We start from the raw sequence: 17,744 nt of genomic DNA on the forward strand, positions 1-17,744 counted from the left end.
AAGATCGAGGTGAGCTTGTTGGAGTATCCTCATCATGCAGAAGAGGCGGCAGTAGTGCTTACATGGAGGAGTACTTGTGTAATAAAGTAGCCAGAGAGAAGCTGCACGAGAGGAAGATGAACACTCATGTCCTGCAATAAGGCAGCAGCAGGGTGTGACAAAATCAGAGAAGCTCATGAACTCTAGCATTGCATGACGAGGCAACAACTTGGCCCATAAGGCCAGAGTAGAGACAAATGCAACCAAATGATCTTGAGGCAAGAAAATGTGCTGAAGGAAGGCTTGATGGCGAGTTGGGACATGGTTGAGCTAGTGAACAAGGGAAGGAGAAGAAGAAGTTGAGCAGTAGACAACAATACAGGAGAATTAGTGCTGATAACGTGGAAGATCAATGGATGAGGGAGAAGACCGCCATCAAGGGAATTATTTTTTTGAAAACCTAACCCTAGGAAGAGGAAGCTTTTATACCACGTTAAGTAATGGGAAATGGTGTATCAATCTTATTGTGTGGTGAAGAGATACCATGTAATAGGACTCCCAGACTTGGACACCCAATATCAAACTAAACCCACCACACATACGTACCATGACTCTAAAACTATGAACAAAGAATAAGAAGTGTTAAAAAACATACAATAAATAGGGAAAATGATATTTCATACAGATAGATTCCTCTAAAGGTTCAGTATTAGTTGTACACAGTGGTGGCATGTTGACCTATGCTTCTAGACAACCTTGAATTATCAGAAAGGCTGCTGAATATCACAAAACTTCTTACATGAAAAATGATTACACCAACCACCCTCCTTGTTATCCATGCAAGAAGATGAAAACAATTTCTTTGTAGTAAGATGCTAACAAGTAACCTGATGCTGCATTTCAAAATACAGGAAACTTGTTGAAAGGATAATAAAGAAAAACAGGCTGAAGAAATCAAGCTTGCAAAGTCTCTAGTGTTTCAGGTTGGCATTTAAATGTCCAATAAGATGGCTTCAAATTCCAAAAGTGTCATTCATACTACAAAAAAAAATTCAAAAGTGTTAAACCATTATAGGGCTTCTTTGCCACAGTATCATAGGAAGAGGCAGACCAATAATAGCAGAAGCAACAATAATCTAGAACGACGGAGAACATGACTACTTGATCAAAACAACAAAAATTTCTCTCTCCTCGTCTACTATCCCTAGATGCTTTTGGCACTTCATCAGTGAGGGCATATTTTCTAGATAATAGCATCTTTGAAATCAAGTTAAACCCTCAAACAAAAAGACAACTGCTTTTATTAAACCTAGTAAAGGCTAGCATTCAAGTATACTAAGCTAATAAATCAACTTCTTTTTCATTGTCAATTGTTACAATTTTAAATCTACATGAATGAATAATAATAAATAACCTAGTTAACATCACAAAGTCGATGTTTCACATAAAATTAATAAACATACTATAATGCACAGTATGACATGGACATACCCAGTCGTGGCAAGCAACTAGAAAATGATCAGCTCCTCTTGTTCGATTCCAAAAAGGATACTTGACAGAAATCATGTTAATGTGATCCCTCAAGAAAATCATTAAAGGCCGAAAATTGTGTGAGTTGGGCACGTAAAGCGCCTGTTGTAACCTATGTGCACTGTACGGTAGATAGAACAAATGGGCTTTCTTTGGATCTTTCACAACAAAATTCTTGTTACCCTCCATTAATTTCATGAACCACCCTTCAGAAGCATAGATGCCTTTGAGATCAGGTCTGTGGAAAATAGGTTTTGATCCATCCTGATAGATGTAAACCTTCAGCAAACTTTCCATCAGTGAATAACTCCTGGAGATATCTAATGAATAAGAATATAAGCATCGATGAAGCACTGCTTAATGAAAATAATAATCACCAAATCCAAACAATCTAAGATAGTAATACTGTTATTATTCTCTATTAATTCCAAAAAATAATAAATCAGACTAGTATGAGAACAATTGACATCTAATTTCTCAAAAGTCGGGTTCTTATAGTGATTATCACCAAGATATACTACTTTTGAATGTAAAGATGGACAATGAGAATTAAAGTTAGGAGGGGAGAAAAATGCATTTTGACTTCATAGAAACTGACACCATGGGCGATAACTGTCCAATTTGATTGGTTGGCCAATTATCCCAATAGCTCGAGGTGTTGGAAAAAGTAGCCAATACATATTTATGTTCTTAACACTCTCACCTTCATGTGTGGCTAGGAACACTAACTCGAACAGGATGCCAGTGCAAATCCAACACATGAACTAATGGGTAAATTTAATTGATTGACCATTTATCCTTGAAGCTCCAGTTGTTAGAAAATAGACAAACAACTAGATTCATATCTTAATAATGATAAGTGAGCAGCAGTTAGTTATCTGAAATTACTATTTTCTTTTCCCTAAACCCCTGACACTCTGACCTAACTTTTAGAACAAGTTTTGCATTTTTCATGTCTTCCCCTTTCCATCTGATGGAGTTGATTATGAAGACAACCTACAAATAGTTCATTATGGAGACAAATCTTATTCTCTAACAGTCAAACATAAATTGGTGAAACATGCAAAGTATTGCAGGACTGGAATGATGTTCTTGTAGCTGAGTCATTTCCTCTTCTTTGTGGTCAAATGATCCATGTATCAACAATCAAAGAATGTAGACATTTGGCACACAAAGCTAATAAGCAGAGTGGTAGACAAACAAGGTTCTTCAAAACATCACCTCTTAAAGACTGAAACATTCAGGAACAGAGGAGCAAATAGATCAGAGTCATCATAGATAACAGGCGCACGACTAATTTCTCCTTTGGCATAGATAAGTTGTTGATCGGTGGATGTCAATGGCATAGGCATCCTTAGTTCATTCTGAAGCGACAAAGGAGGCTCTCTTAGTTCAGGTGTACCAGATTTCGAACTCTCAAGTTGAGAAGGGTGAGGCTCTACAAAAAGAGACGGAAGATTTGCATCTGTAGAGTTCATGACCTTCAGAGCAAAAATCGGCTATTAGCAAGAATACATTCACTAATCTACTAAATTTCTCCGTTCAAGAAGTAAGATTTTCCCCAATAAGGAAATATAAAAGGTGAACATCTACCTCTGTCCACAAAGCTGTCTCCTTTGAGACAGGGCCGCTGTCAATGTCATCCACCTCCGCATCATCTAAGTCATCGTTAGGCGGTGGCGAAGGGGCAAGAACCGGAGGGAAAACAGGCGTAACATCGGAAGCACTAAAATTAAGCCTCGAAGCAAAGCCAGGGAGTGACATAGGTGAGAAGTTTGCGGAAGAGAGTGAATCAGCGATGCGACTGGAGGGGGTGCTGTAGGAGTCGGAGATCCAGAGGGGAGCGCCCGAAGGGCGCGAAGAGAAGGCGAGAAACACGGCGGCCGCTGCCGACGCGAAGAGCGCAGCGAGCAGGAGCCTGCGTCGCCAGCGCAGACTTCCCGTCAGTGGTCCGCCGCCAAACCCAACGCGCCGCAACGCCGCCCTCACCGGATGAGCGACCGCCTTCATCGGAGGCAGCGTAACACCGCGGTCTGCGGGAAAAGGAGGAGGAATATGGCGGCGGATTCGAGTCGAACGAGATCGGCGGGGGGAGGGGAGGAGGGATCGGGCGAGCACGCAGCATCGCTGGCGTTTTGTCTCATATGACGCATTTATCCCCTGCAATGTGGTGATTGAGTCGAATTTTCCTACGGGACATATTAGAACTTCAAGGGTATAATTGGTAATACGGACTGGAGAGATGATGTGATTGAGCGAACACACCCTCAACGCTCTTCTCTTATTTTTAGTTCTCTAAGATTAAGATATATATATATATATATATTATCATTATCACGTTGATAGTAAAAGCCAATCTTTGGTTGTTGATCATAAATTGTTGTTCTACAAGAGCTTTAATTTCTTTCCTAGTGATGGAGGTATAGTTAGTGATGCAAGGGGTTTAACATTTCAGCAAACAGAGGGATAACATTGAATAGGAAATGAAACTTTTAAGTTTCTCTCACACGCGAAATTCTGTTTTCACATCGCGTTCGAGCTTCGCTTGAGCTTGGAGCTTGCAATTGCCGGCAGATTTCGCATTGAAACTGCCTGGCTTTGTTTCAAAATGCCTTGAGAGTGGATGCTCCTCGTGCCATACTTTGCACTCGCTAAAACGACTAGCACAAAGGCGCCCGAAGACGCATGCAGCAATGGCAAGCATAGCAATGATGCCTAGCACTAGCAGTGCTGGGCCAAAGGATCCACCAGAGTGGGAATAAGACTGCTCTGTTGGTGCGGAGGTTTGTAGGATAGTCGGCGCCGGGAGGGAAGACATGGCTACAAGTGTTACTCTGAATGAGAGCCTGAGGTTTGGTTTATATCAATTGTAAAAGGATGGAAGGAATTCTCTTTGACAAAGTAAAAGGATCAAGAGTGTGGTCACTCCTTTTATCCCCTAAATTTGAGGGCTTTGAATGCTTGGAAATGAGAGAAAGTCCAGGTTTGTAGCCTTTAAGAGCTAGCTGTGTCACATGGTATGGAGCTTGAGCATCAAGTTTATGAACCTGTATCTTTTACTTCATGAAAGTAATTAATCATGTGGTAAAGCATGTTATAAAACAATAGGTTAATGAACTTTCTCAGGTTTTTTAACTAAAAAAATGTTAAACAATGTCTTCGAATTTTACAAGAGACATAAGAAAGGACTGATCAAAAGGAGAGAGTTAATTTCTGCAGCCCTAGCCCCTAAACATTGAACAACCACAATATTGAGGTCATTTAAAATTTGTTTAATTTGGTACTGGTATAGAAGCTCCATGGATGTTTAAGCTGATGGGGATTGCTTTCGTTCAACAGCTTCCTTAAGTTTCCTTCCGAGTGCATAGGCTAATGGAGGTGGCACAGCATTTCCAATTTGCCTATGCTTGTTTTGGACGTTACCAGAAAACTGGTAACTGTCTGGGAAACCCTGCAGGCACAAATAGAACTCTTCAAGATACCAACTACAACATGCTGATATAAAGATTGCAATAAGCTCCAATTGAACATGATATGCAAGTGAACAATTCACTTAGCATGCAATGTTCACGTTAGTATGAAAATGACAACTTACTTGAGATCTTGCACATTCACGGACAGTGAGAATTCTATCTTGATCCGGGTGGAAGCACATCCCTACCTTGCCCATTGGTTGGGGATCTGTGATGGAAGTCGGGAAGTTGCCATCCCAGTCCAACCTACCAAACAACCCCTTCCATTGATTGTGCCTCTTTGCTGTGTTCGGAAGGCACCAAGGTATCAAATCAACCATTTGTCCAGTGGACAGTTTAACCTAATATACACAATAGCATATTAGGAAATTAGTAGCACATAGTAGCAGATTAAATAATCAACAAACACCGTTACCTTTTCATCTGGTAGATCACGCCAATCAGCACCTGGCCTTTTTGGTACACGTTGGCATCTTATCAAATTGAGTTCATTCATTTCCTTTGATATATGGTCATTTAGAGCCGACATGCCACTTCTGATATTCTTTTGAAACCATGATATGGGCTCACTCCCGTACTAAAAATGGAAAAAGACAATAAAATCTTGTTAATATGGAGAGTAAGAATAGATGAATGATGCATATGAACAATATTAGAAGCTGAATTGCCGTACATCAATTGTCGGTTTGGCAGCTCCATTTGCAACTGGTGGAAGATCACCAATTGTATCCCTAACAGTAATCGAACGAAAAGGAGCTCCTCCAGCTGTGCTTCGGACGGCAGTATAATACCCATTCCTAGGCATAGAAATTTTAAGCTCAGGGGTAGCAAACACATGGATAGGTTCTGGCCATTCTGGAAGAGTCTCTTCTGGTGAAGCAGCCCAAATGAACGCCCTCTTTCTTGATTGGGAGACACCATAGGCTCCTGCTTCCAGGATACCAAACCTTACCTAAACCAGCAAGAATAAAATGAACACAAGTCAACCATAGTTTTGAGGAAAAAAAAAGTATAAAAAATAAGAACCATTTCAAGATCAAAAACCATGAAAGATTATGAATTCAATACTGAGGCTACGACCACCTTTACCACTGCTAAGAAACCAAAACTATAGATACCTGATAACCCATAGCTAAAAGTGACGCAAGAGTCAATCTGAATGTCTGTCCTTTGTTGAAAGACACAAAATTCCTAACATTCTCTAGAAGAAAAAACTTGGGCCTGAAATATTCTGCAAATGATAAGAAGGCCAAAATCATTTCACACTGAACTTTACTCCACGTGCTCCGATTAAACCGGTTCATCCCAGAAAATCCCTGGAGGCAAAAAATAAAAATAAACTTTAAAAATTGGCAACAAATTCATAGTGATCACCTGGCTGATATGGAGGACCTCAATTGATCAAACCAACAATATTGATGAAACAACAAATTACACCTGACATGGAGGCCCTCCATTGATGAAATCTACTTCGCCTGGCTTTGGTAGATTTTTAAGCTTCTCCTCATCAAGTGAAGCAGCCAAGTCAGCAGCCTCAGACGTTGAGATACAATCATCTGAATCTCCATATTTCTCCATAATAGCCCTGCAAAAATGTCTTAGAATATATGTGAACTTGTGACAAAATTTTGAATCTTTAACTAAATCCAGTAGCTTGCCTGAGAATAACATTGCAATTATCTACAAACATCAAGGCTTCAGGATGATTATAGCGAAATGCTTCACCAGCAGGCTCTTCATATTCAATGGCCCATTTTGTATATGAAACACCTGCAAATTTAAATGTTATCAAACTTGCTGTTCTAGATACATCTCCAACTGCAACCTTGACTGTAAAAAACTTACCAGAGTGCTGAAGTCCTGCAGACAAGCCACCACATCCAGCAAAAATATCAAGAGTTGCCAAATGATTTTCCCGAGACACATCAGTCAATTTTGCAGAAAATTCATCTCCACACTTCTCCTTGCCCTTTTTCTTTCGATAGGCAATTTGGTCTTCCTTTATTTTCAAAGACGATACCTTTATGTTGGCAGGTAACTGAAGACACATTCATTTTAAGTCAGGAAGATGAGAAGGAAGAAGTACAAAGGGTAATCCGATACACGAAACTCCCACCAATGCAGGATTCCGAAGAAAGGTCTATTATATGCAACCTTATCCTGCTTTGCAAGAGACTGTTTTTGAGATTTGAACCAATGATCTCCAAATCATATGGCAACAACTTTACCGTTGTGCCAAGGCTACCCCTGTTAAAGAGAGAAGTATGAATGAAAATAATTTAGGTAAACAAAAAGAATGTACCTGTTTGAGAGTTCCTTTAACAGGATCATAACAATATTCACAGAAGAATATGTCATCAAGCACAGGTATACCAAAACTTAAAACATCAATCTTCTTCCGAACTTCACATTTTCCTTCAATCATGTCAACAGGCACAGAGACCACATTTTCACTATAGTACACCTGAGATTCAAATATGCAGCCAGTAAAATTAGAAATTGAATTTCTATTTGAAAAATAGCAATTAAATTTGGCTGTTCAAAAGAATGTAGAAATTGGATAATATGACTGCATCTAAAAAAAGACATTGCACTGATAGTAAGGCAGTGTAGGATCTCCCCAAGATCAATTTTTATCCCCTAACAAGATATCCAAATTGATACATACAAAATTGTATGGGTATGTACAAGATGTATGAGATAGACTAATTTCCACATTGTTTCTTTAAGTAAATGGAATATGTAAAACCATGAAGATATAGTGTACTCACCATATTGCTTGGGTAGGTTGTATGTTTGGGCAAAAAGAGCCATGAATTTGAAGCTGGGACAATAATAAACAGAAAATTGTACCATGCTATAAACATATGATCCAAGTTTTACATAAACAGATGCTCATGGATAAAATTGCATCATGATAAATGCATCTTTAATTTAAAGATAGTTGTGCATTTTCATTATACATTTTCAAGAAAAGCATAATCAAAGATAGTGTACCTCTCTAATGTCAGAACTGTAGGCTTTTTCTGATGAAATGTCTTCTGGTCTATAAAACCTTCTTACTTTCACCTTTGCTGATTTTAATGTATGTTGCTTGGACACTGGAATTTCAAGAATTTGGCACACTACATAGGCCTTTAGTCCTACATTTCTGCCAGATTTAAAAGTCCCAAGATCCTCCTGTTCTTCACTGTCAAAGAACTGAGGTCTGACATAAAGAAAATCTTGAACAGTGTACTCAATCCTCTTATAGACAAAGCTAGAATTGGAACTCAATTTGAAATCATCTTTCTGCAAGGACTTTTCTTTGCAAGAGTCACAAACACCATTTCCAAGGCCCATACTGTGATGAGGAAGAACAAAAAAACCACCCCTCTCAGGGCTATATAAGACTTTGCAATAGAACTCCATAGGCAGTCCTTTCCGTCTATTCTCCTCTGCTTTTGCTCTATCGATCTTATCAGCATTGCCATAATCCTTTCTGTACTGGTGTCCCCAGGGCCGTAAACGGATATCAACTACTATGGATTCTTTAATATTCCCTAGTTCAACTTCCATACAGTCATTTGAAAGGAACAACTCTCTCTCATCAGCTGCATTTCCAAGGATAGTCTGGGAGCCTTTGAGCAACACCCTTCCATGAGCCATTTTGACACCATTATGTTTCTCAAACATGTATTCCACAAACAATAAAGATGGCTCATCATTTACATCAGCTTCCATAGTTACTGCTCCACCAATTTCTATAACATGTCCACGGACAATCGCACAACGATAAAGAGTCTCCCCAGAATCCATTTTCCCATTAGGTTTTCCCTCCCATTGGATTTCCTTATGAAGCTTAGAAGAGTGTGAGGTTGAATGAGGCTTTGTGGGTTGTTGATCCAACACCAATGCATTCTCCTCTTCTACTTCATCATCTTCATTGTCCTCCAGCTCTCCTTCAATTTCTACAGGCTCATGTGCATCCCCATTAGTAGAGTCCTCAGGGAAAAAATTCAAGTAGTAGTCTCCCCAAATTTTATTGATGAATCTTGTTGTTGTAGCACGCATTACTTTTCTGCTGGATAAAGTAGGTCCCATTGCTGCACAAGGATTCAAGTTTTCTTCCTTCTTTAACAGAGCTTTTTTCTTCATTATGAGTTTTGTATGGCTTCTTTGCTCCATATTCTCAGAAAGTCCAATTATGAAAGCAGACTTCCTAATTGTTTCATCAGGATACTCAGCAAACTGCTGAAGAATAATCTGTCCATGTACAACAATGTATCTCTCAACCAAAGATAAGTTGGATGATATATATGCAGGATGAGTTTTGCTAAATTCTGACACTTTCTTAATTACATCAGCAAAGGAAAGTTTTGAAACCCTGCTTTGTTCTTTTAACAAAGTGATTATAGAAATAGCAAGCTTGGCTGTTTTCAGGACTGGTTGATGCCAAGGATCATATTGTTTTGCAGGTTTCCCTAACCTGTACCTGTAATCAGAAAGCAAAATCAGTACCAGGAGCACTGTTGCTAAGAAACAACACAGCATGTCAATATCTCCATTTTTCAAAAGCACTTTATCTTTTGCATCATAAAACTGCTAAGCAATAAAATATTGAACTGTAGAGATTTTTTATCACCTTTCATTATTCTTCTATTAGTCTATCTTCAATTATGCAAATTATAGAGGAAATTCCCATATAAGGATCAAGGTTTAGCTAACGAAACCAAGAGCATACTGTAATAGAATGAAATTAACAAAATAGCAATTGCTAATGATGCAAATTTAGAAGTACCAGGCAACGTCTGTTCGGATAGAGATGAAAATCATTGAAGCACCAAATTCAATCATCCACTCCTTAATAGCACTAAGATAGATTGGAACCCCTTCAATATCTGCATGGTTAGAACGGCTTGAAGAAGAAAGACCTAGGTCATTATCCAATTCAAATCCACTACCATCATCCTCTCTCATTTGACCAGATCCAAAAATAGTCACATCAATTTCTGCACATGACTTCATTGGCAGAAGCTCCAGAGAGATTAGCCTTGAGTCAGAATTATAGAGAGCCCAATTGTCAAGAATCCTTCTAGGAAGATCAGAATATGACATATTGTTCTCACTCTCAAAAAATAAGTATTCATCCATTTCATGGTTGGAAGGTCGGTAATAGGCAGGCAATGGATAATCATTAGCAATCTCTATCTCATTGATTTTTATGTAGATGTTCTTTTTAGTGTTTGTAGCTGCTCTATGGCTTTTTTGCTGCCTCATAGCCTTCCAATTTTCCTCTTCCTGCAAAAGTCTTGCCAATTTCTCATCTTCATCTTCAGTAGAACCTAAAACTTCTCCTTCCTTAATCCTCAAGTTCTGATTTGATACCCTTAATGGAAAATTCTTTGATTCTGACCTACTTCCACATTCATCTCTTAAAGCGATAAGAGTTGGCATAGTTGCCCAATTAACATTGTTGTTGGTAGAAGACTCATCTAGGCCTATTAGCTGGTTGTAAATAAACTCTCCAAGAGAGATCACAAAATCTCTACAATTTGATCCAGCAGGAAAATTCTTGGTTCCACTCATAGAACGGATTACTGAAGCAAGCAACTCCTCAAGGCTCAAAGTTGAGTTCCCACTAACAGTTTTAGCCAACTTTTGATAAACATGAACACATATGCATGCCTTCTCATAAAAAAGGTCATAAAACTTCTTGTAACTGCCTGCTGGTTTTGCACACTCATAGTCTGCAATTTCTGTTGAGACCCAAATAACTGGTGAACCTTCATCATAACCTGAAATTGACCAACACTCTATCCGGCCAAATCCTTCACATTTTATTCCCCTGTCTCTCTCTTTTCCCAGATTGTCATCCGAAGGCAGAACAAGTGCAGTGATGAAACAATCATCTATTTCTGACATTTCAAATGGCTGTGCATTTCCATCAGCATCATGAATGGTGAAATCAACAAGCTTTCTACATGGGGGGAGATCTTCTGCACCAAGTCTAGTCAGTTCAACAGCCACTTCCTCATTCTCCTCCACTTGTATTTTCTTTGTTTCAAGAACTGAGGATTTGTCAGATATTCTGACACTTCTCTCTTTAAAGTTTGAGCATGCTGCAGCTCGCCTTGGCCTCTTGCAAGCATCTATTTCGTTATCATTTTCAAGATTGCTACTATGTTTTCCACACTCCACTGCAGTAGCAGATTCAGCATTATCAGTTACTTTCCTTTTTGATGACCTTCGTTTGCCACTCCTTGTCATTCCTAAAATGAAAACATAGTTATTTATTTATGGAAAGAGGAAAAATATCAATTTTAACAACCAGCTCATAAATATGAACCATGAGTACCCTTTTTATGAGAGTAAATTTTGAAACTGCATTTGCCCAAGATGTGATGCAAAACTAAAAATTAAAAAAATAAAATAAAAAGCTTGCATTATTGTATGTCAGTGAGGATTAGAAGCTAATCCTTGATTATAATCTAGATTAGCAACCCCAAACATACAAGCATTTTCTAAAATACAAGTGATGATTGGGAGAAAAATAGTATGCTATGGTCACATGAAACTAATGGGCAAGAGAACTTGCTAAAGAGACAGTAACATGCTTCAAACTTTGTATACTAAAAAGTAGAACATAAAAAAAAATGGAAGAGCCATTTAGAATTAAGGATGGCATTGCTGAAATTAAGATAGGTGAGGATATAATTGCCATGCTAAAATTGGATTTGTTAAATGGGCATATTGGATAAAATACTAATTTGCATATAGAGGACAATCCAAGGAACAAAACAAAGAGGGTAATAAGATTTTAATTTTTCTTCTACATTTAAGGATTGTGATTGTTGATACCCAAAACTCAAATAAAAAAATTAGCATTTGATTCCTTTTGAAGAGTAATCTTTTTCTTAATAAACTTAATTTTGCTAGATATTAATCATAAAATTGCAAAAAAAGAAAATTGCCCTTCTAGTTCTAACCAAGATCTGAAATTTCATTGAAGGCATGGTTTCATTCCTCAGCCAAAACAATTTCTAGACTCTGTTGGGCTTGCAGAAATGTTGTGCTAACGACACGAACGAGAAAGAGAAGACAAAGAAGCTCCAAAGGAGGAGGAAAAGGCAAGAAGAGGAAAGAACCACACCTAACACCGTCACCAAAGTCCCATCGAAAAAGCTTCATCGTGAAACAACAAAGCCCTAGAACTGACACTTGCGGAGCTTCATCACAAAATTGCAAACCCATAAATATCACATTTGTGAAATCTAAACCTTTGCAATCACTCACAAATGCTCTGTCTAGTCACCCACAAAAGGTCTATCACAGATGCCTAGCCCTATCACTCTGTAGGCAGAGTATCAAAGATGTATCCTAAGTAGGCAAAACAATAATTTTCACCAATGTTGATCGACACGAAAAAAAATTATATTTTTTACTCTAATAGAACTAAATGGTAGCGTCTTAAAAGATAATACTTTATTTTCTAAAAAGGATAATAAAGAAAATATTTGACATAAAGAATAATAATAATAATATCATATTAACGTTGATAAAGGATAGCCCAATACACAAAACTCTGGCCAATACAAGATCCCGAAAAAGGGTTGGACCGCATCGTGTTAATTTTGATAATAAACAAAAATAGAAGGAAAAAAAGGTAAATTAATTTTTTGAAATCCCATGTAGAAAAATAAACATGTAGTTGGTGATGATGACATACATTGAAAAAAAAAAAATCATCTAAGGAAGATATACTTTAAAGGTTAATAAAAATGAAGAAATGAGGTTTAATAAGAATAAAGTAGTTATGATAATTTCTATAACAAGACAAATAATAATGTCACCAAATTACAATTATGGAAAGAAAATAAAATTTAAAGAAAAAATATAACAAATTTTATGAATTTGATTTATAAAGTGGAATTGAGAAGGAATGAAATAATTATTCCTAAGAAATGAAATTGATAAGGAATAAAATATGAATATATCTTTCTTAATTTGGTTCATGGATCCTTTCCTTTTTTATGTTTGGATTACAGAAATATAAATTAGTAGAAGAGGAATTGATGATAAAATGTTCCTTAATTAAGCGAAAATGACTTTACGTATGTAGAGATCGGAAAAATAAAATAAAACTTTTTAGACTAGCACTTACCCTTTATGAAGAAATAATTTTATAAACTAAAGTTTCGATATGGTAACTTGTAAGTCTTAAGCTAAGTAACTTTTAACAAATGCTAGCTTAGTTGCATGCTAATTATATGGCTAGATCTACATTACTAGTTAGCATAAATTGATTTGTATTATATGTTTTGCTTAGGAAAATTGGCATCTATTTTTAAAGCCCTAAGAAGGCCACCTAATTAACTCCCTATTGGGATCCCATGAAAACAAAATTTTATTTTTCCCTAAAAATAATGTCTTGCAAAAACACAGTTCTTCCAAATGGTAAAATTAATATTTTTCATGAGACTTAAATAGGAATTTTTTAAAAGGGCTCTACCTCATTTTCTTTAAAAATAAAAATAAAAAGCTTTTGCCATTGAGACAAATAAGGTCATATAAATCACTAACTCCTAAAAATAATTAGTTAGAGACCAAAGACGGCATTAATAAAGGTGATGCACCAATTGCTATGATATAGACACTATAAAGCATTAGAGACCGATTCAGTTTTATATTTGAGGTAACCTTCAACTTTAGCAAATAGAATAACAAGTTGACTTCCAATGCTTGAACTCTTCAACCACTCATTCTGCATTCATGTTGGATGTGTAAAGCAAATATTCACATCAACACTTGAACACCAAGCCTCTAAGCAAATATTCTATATTGAGATGTGTAAAGGTTCAAAAATCTCAAACCATACCGAAATTTTGGTTTTTTACTAAAACAATATTGTTTTAGTATTGTGCCAACATGTTGATGCATGGCACTAATGACAGATTGGATTTGATGCATGGTATCAAATTTGATAATTTACCAAAACGATATATTTTGACCATTTCACTCAACATGGAACAAGATTTCAAACAATGATTTTTTACAAATAACCTCATTAGACTAGTGGATCCACACTACTGTTGGATGCTCAACTCCGAGTAATATAATGTAACAAGGATGTTTAATTGACTTCATGTTGCTTGAATTAGCACCTTACCTCATTGGATTTATATGCCAATATTGGCAAATCATGGTATAAGTTTAAAGGCTCGTGGAAAAAAAAATATAGCCTTCATTTTATTTTCAACTTTAAAGGTCGCAAATTAGAAATATGATCAATATTTATTGTGCATAAAAAACATAAGAGATTGATTATATTCAATGATGTAATCAGTCCAAATAGAGAGAAGGTAGAAGAGGACACTGATCAAGGAGCATATCCCAAGAACTCCAGATCTAAAAGTCAAAGCTCAATTGGATCAAATTTGATAGAATGAGTATACATCATGTTTGCAAAATTTTGCAATATTGCCCGAGAAGAATTGTATACATTTGCTTGTGTTATGTTGAAACTCACTAAACACAAGAAAAAACAAATGTCGCTCAAAATTGTCCTCTTTTCTAATTTACTCACAGGAGCAAATGTGAAAATTAAACACAATCAAACTAGGGAGTGTTGGTATAAAATACTCAAGCACAAAAAGTTTTCTAGGGTATCCACTCCAAAGATCTGTTTACTTAATCATTCAAAGATCTATCAACTGGTAGTTTAAAAGATATAACTTCTAGGAAGCTCAATTCTATTGTGAAATTATCTAAATGCATGGATGCTGAAGAAATTTAACTACGCTACTCAAGCAAATATTCCAGATGATCAAGCCTTTGTAAATGCTTGTACTAAGCCCCCACTAACATGGTGCTTCATCCTTCTCTTCTTTCAAGTGTTATTTGTTGGGTATGTTCAAGACAATTGCCAATGAGATTGACAGGGCAGGTGGATATGAGAAAAGATGGCATGCTTATGTTTGAGATAGTCACCAATGAGATTGACAAACATGTGTTTAATTTTCGGACATGAAAAATCATGTTCTATTTCAAACACCCATTTAACAAATGGAAAAAAAAAATATCACGAAATCAATGTGTTGAAAACAAAATTTTGCAACATAATGATAAAACATCATTTATCTGCTTCACGCATGACAACTGGAGAATAAAGACCATCTGCAACCTAGAACTTTCAATTTATAGTTGATTACATATATTCACAACAAAAGAAAAATCTCCTAACAGCGATGCTGCCGAACCAAACCTGTAGAATTCGAACCTCCAGGATTTCTCGCCATACTAAGTTGTTGACTTGCTACGAATCTGGAATCCTACAGAAGGAAAAAAAAAACAGAACATTAGTTCATAAGACAACACACAATAGAAAACAGAAACAGATCAAAACCCATGCAGAAGACGCACTGCAAATTTAACCGACTACTTAGAACAAGATCTATTTCGCCCGTTCCAATAGCAAACCATGTTTAACATAGTCACGATCATCTAGAAGAAGAAGAAGAAAAACAACTTGAGCTCGGATCTGCTATAAACTTACTGACCCGAAGACGACCGAGCACAAGGACGGAGCGATAGAGATAGCTCGTTTCCGATCACCTTCCGAGGAGCACAATATCAGAGCAGAATCAATGGCTTCCCCGGAGGGGACCTGGGACGGCCGTCAAGCAGGTCTCAAATTGGCCGCCGGGAGGAACGGAACCCGAAGGCTGGGGAAGGCGAAGAGGCAGCGCGCAATGAGAAGTGTCGGGGCCGAAAGGGCATTTTGAGCGGGGAAATTAGGCGCCCTTTGGTGCAGGTTGGAATTTGATCGCGCGCAATTAGGGCGCCATTTTTTGGAAGGGCACTTCAATTCAATGCATCCATTGGAAACTGCCATTTTCGTGCTCGCTCCTTGCCATAGGCGGCAAAGGACCAGAGCACGCAGAAATTTTGGGTAGGGTTTTATGGGATTTTTGCTTTTCTTATTCATGACCCACACGCCACCAAATCTGCAGGAACCCCACTTTGGGCAAATTGCAACTAGCCTGTGAAGGAGATCATCGGACCGTCCGTTTATCTGGACGGATGAAACAAACCTACGCCGTGAAAAGGGAAAGAAAGTTATAATCTGCTGTGTTTATATTTTTATGAAAAAAAATATTGAATAATGTAACACTAAATCTGAGAGATTTGTTTAGTCCTATAAATAGTTTTCATCAGTTGCCATACTAAAAAGCAAAGATCATGAATTACACATATCCTATTTAGAAAAAAAATATATAAATATATCATAATTAAGAATCAAATTATAAATATTTGAGTGATAATTTAACGTGATAATTTAACGTCTTTCCATTACATCATGACCCCGAGGATACTTTAACTACGTTTGATTGAGTGTAATATAATGGAGCTTGTAATGTAATCAAATTTGTAATGTAATGTAATCTTGATTATATTACTACGTTTGATAATATAATGTATGTAATTTTTTATTACAAGGGTGATTACATTCTTTTGTTTGGTGTCCATTATTTTTTATAAGAAATATAATTCATATTATTATAAAATAACAAAAATATCCTGAGACTTTTACCGACGAGTCGTCGCACCTCTGTCGAAATTTGCGGCAGCCACTGGCAACTAGCGACGAACGATAAAAGTATTGTAATCTAAAATATTAAACTACAAAATATTCACTTTCTTATACCAAAATAAGCAACTCATTCTCTTTTACTTATATTGTATCCAAAATATTACTTTCATTCTATCTAAACTTTGCAAAATTGTGGTGATTCGTGTTGATATAGACCATCAAAATACAAAAGAGAATATTATCTTTAAAAAATCCAACCTCTTCTATGTGGGCATCCAATGAAAAACATCATTTTATCTTTATTCTCTCCAACAGATAGATACAAAGCAAGTATAATTTAATTTGAAACAAGACTTTAATTTTGTAGAGTTTCTCATTCATATTTTGTTGACAAAATGACCTATTTTCAATAACTAAAATTAACAATCAATTGCAACAGCAACTTTCTTAACATTAATGTCAACTACTAAATTTTTATTACTTCCATATGAATCAACGGATGCAAAGGTGTAGCCGATGGTAGGTTGCACTAGGTTGGAGCATAGTGCAACTCGGCACTTTTTTTAGGTTAATATTGAGTCAATCTTTTTTCTCTTCATTCAAATTACTAAAAGGAAAAAAATAATAAGCCTTTAGTTCAACGCCACGCATCAAGGAGAGCCGTCACAAACTCGCTGAGCGTAGAAACCAATCCCAGCCCTTCTCTCTTTGTTTTTCAAATCATTCAAGTTATAAGTCCAAGGTATCTCCTTTCCTCTCTGTTCCTTTTTCAAGGTCATATCCTTTTCATTTTTTCAACTTGTTTTGTTTTCTTTATTCCTGATTCGAACTCATAGCTAACGATAAAACTATAATAGATATGTTTTGTTTTCTACTCACTCAGGTCCATATTCTTGATTTTCTATCAATCTCTAATTTTGATCTCCCTCCCCAATCTAATATTATGGTGCTGGTATAGACAAAATTTTTGTTATGGTCCAATTCTAAACGACAGTAAATACCAAGACTTTACAATATTTGATTGATTACAATTCTGTATATTCCATTTACTATAAAGATTCCCAAGGAATTCATTATTGGAATGCTTCCAATAAAAATGGTTACTTTGACATAATCTTGAAAATAGTCTTGATTGTGATTCCTTACTTCTTTTTATGTGAATTTGTTGAACATGTCAAAAGTTTATTAAT

The 17,744-nt window shown here is 36.7% G+C and overlaps 2 protein-coding genes across 3 annotated transcripts; both read right to left on the reverse strand.

Annotated features, from left to right (window-relative positions):
- Positions 1-781: 781 nt before the first annotated feature.
- On the reverse strand, positions 782-4,327 carry LOC121999683. The gene is made up of 5 exons (XM_042554328.1): positions 4,019-4,327; positions 3,103-3,804; positions 2,731-2,990; positions 1,471-1,819; positions 782-872 (listed from the first exon to the last, which is right to left on the reverse strand). The coding sequence occupies exons 1-5, from the start codon at positions 4,325-4,327 to the stop codon at positions 855-857; spliced, it is 1,638 nt and encodes a 545-aa protein (XP_042410262.1). The 3' UTR covers positions 782-854.
- A 291-nt stretch (positions 4,328-4,618) lies between these two features.
- On the reverse strand, positions 4,619-15,924 carry LOC122002311 (DNA (cytosine-5)-methyltransferase 1B-like). Of its 2 annotated transcripts, none has more exons than XM_042557440.1 (13): positions 15,521-15,924; positions 15,226-15,292; positions 9,763-11,233; positions 7,980-9,456; positions 7,285-7,446; positions 6,828-7,020; positions 6,641-6,752; positions 6,420-6,567; positions 6,101-6,298; positions 5,656-5,934; positions 5,398-5,559; positions 5,105-5,323; positions 4,619-4,960 (listed from the first exon to the last, which is right to left on the reverse strand). In XM_042557440.1, exons 2-13 carry the CDS (start codon positions 15,257-15,259, stop codon positions 4,817-4,819), a joined length of 4,599 nt encoding a protein of 1,532 aa, XP_042413374.1. In that variant the 5' UTR covers positions 15,260-15,292; positions 15,521-15,924; the 3' UTR covers positions 4,619-4,816. The 2 variants fall into 2 exon arrangements, with proteins under 2 accessions (XP_042413374.1, XP_042413373.1); XM_042557439.1 differs by having other exon boundaries at positions 15,517-15,924.
- Between the last annotated feature and the right edge of the window lie 1,820 nt (positions 15,925-17,744).

The sequence above is a fragment of the Zingiber officinale genome, chromosome 7A (assembly GCF_018446385.1).
Source record: "Zingiber officinale cultivar Zhangliang chromosome 7A, Zo_v1.1, whole genome shotgun sequence".
In the NCBI taxonomy this organism is placed as follows: domain Eukaryota; kingdom Viridiplantae; phylum Streptophyta; class Magnoliopsida; order Zingiberales; family Zingiberaceae; genus Zingiber; species Zingiber officinale.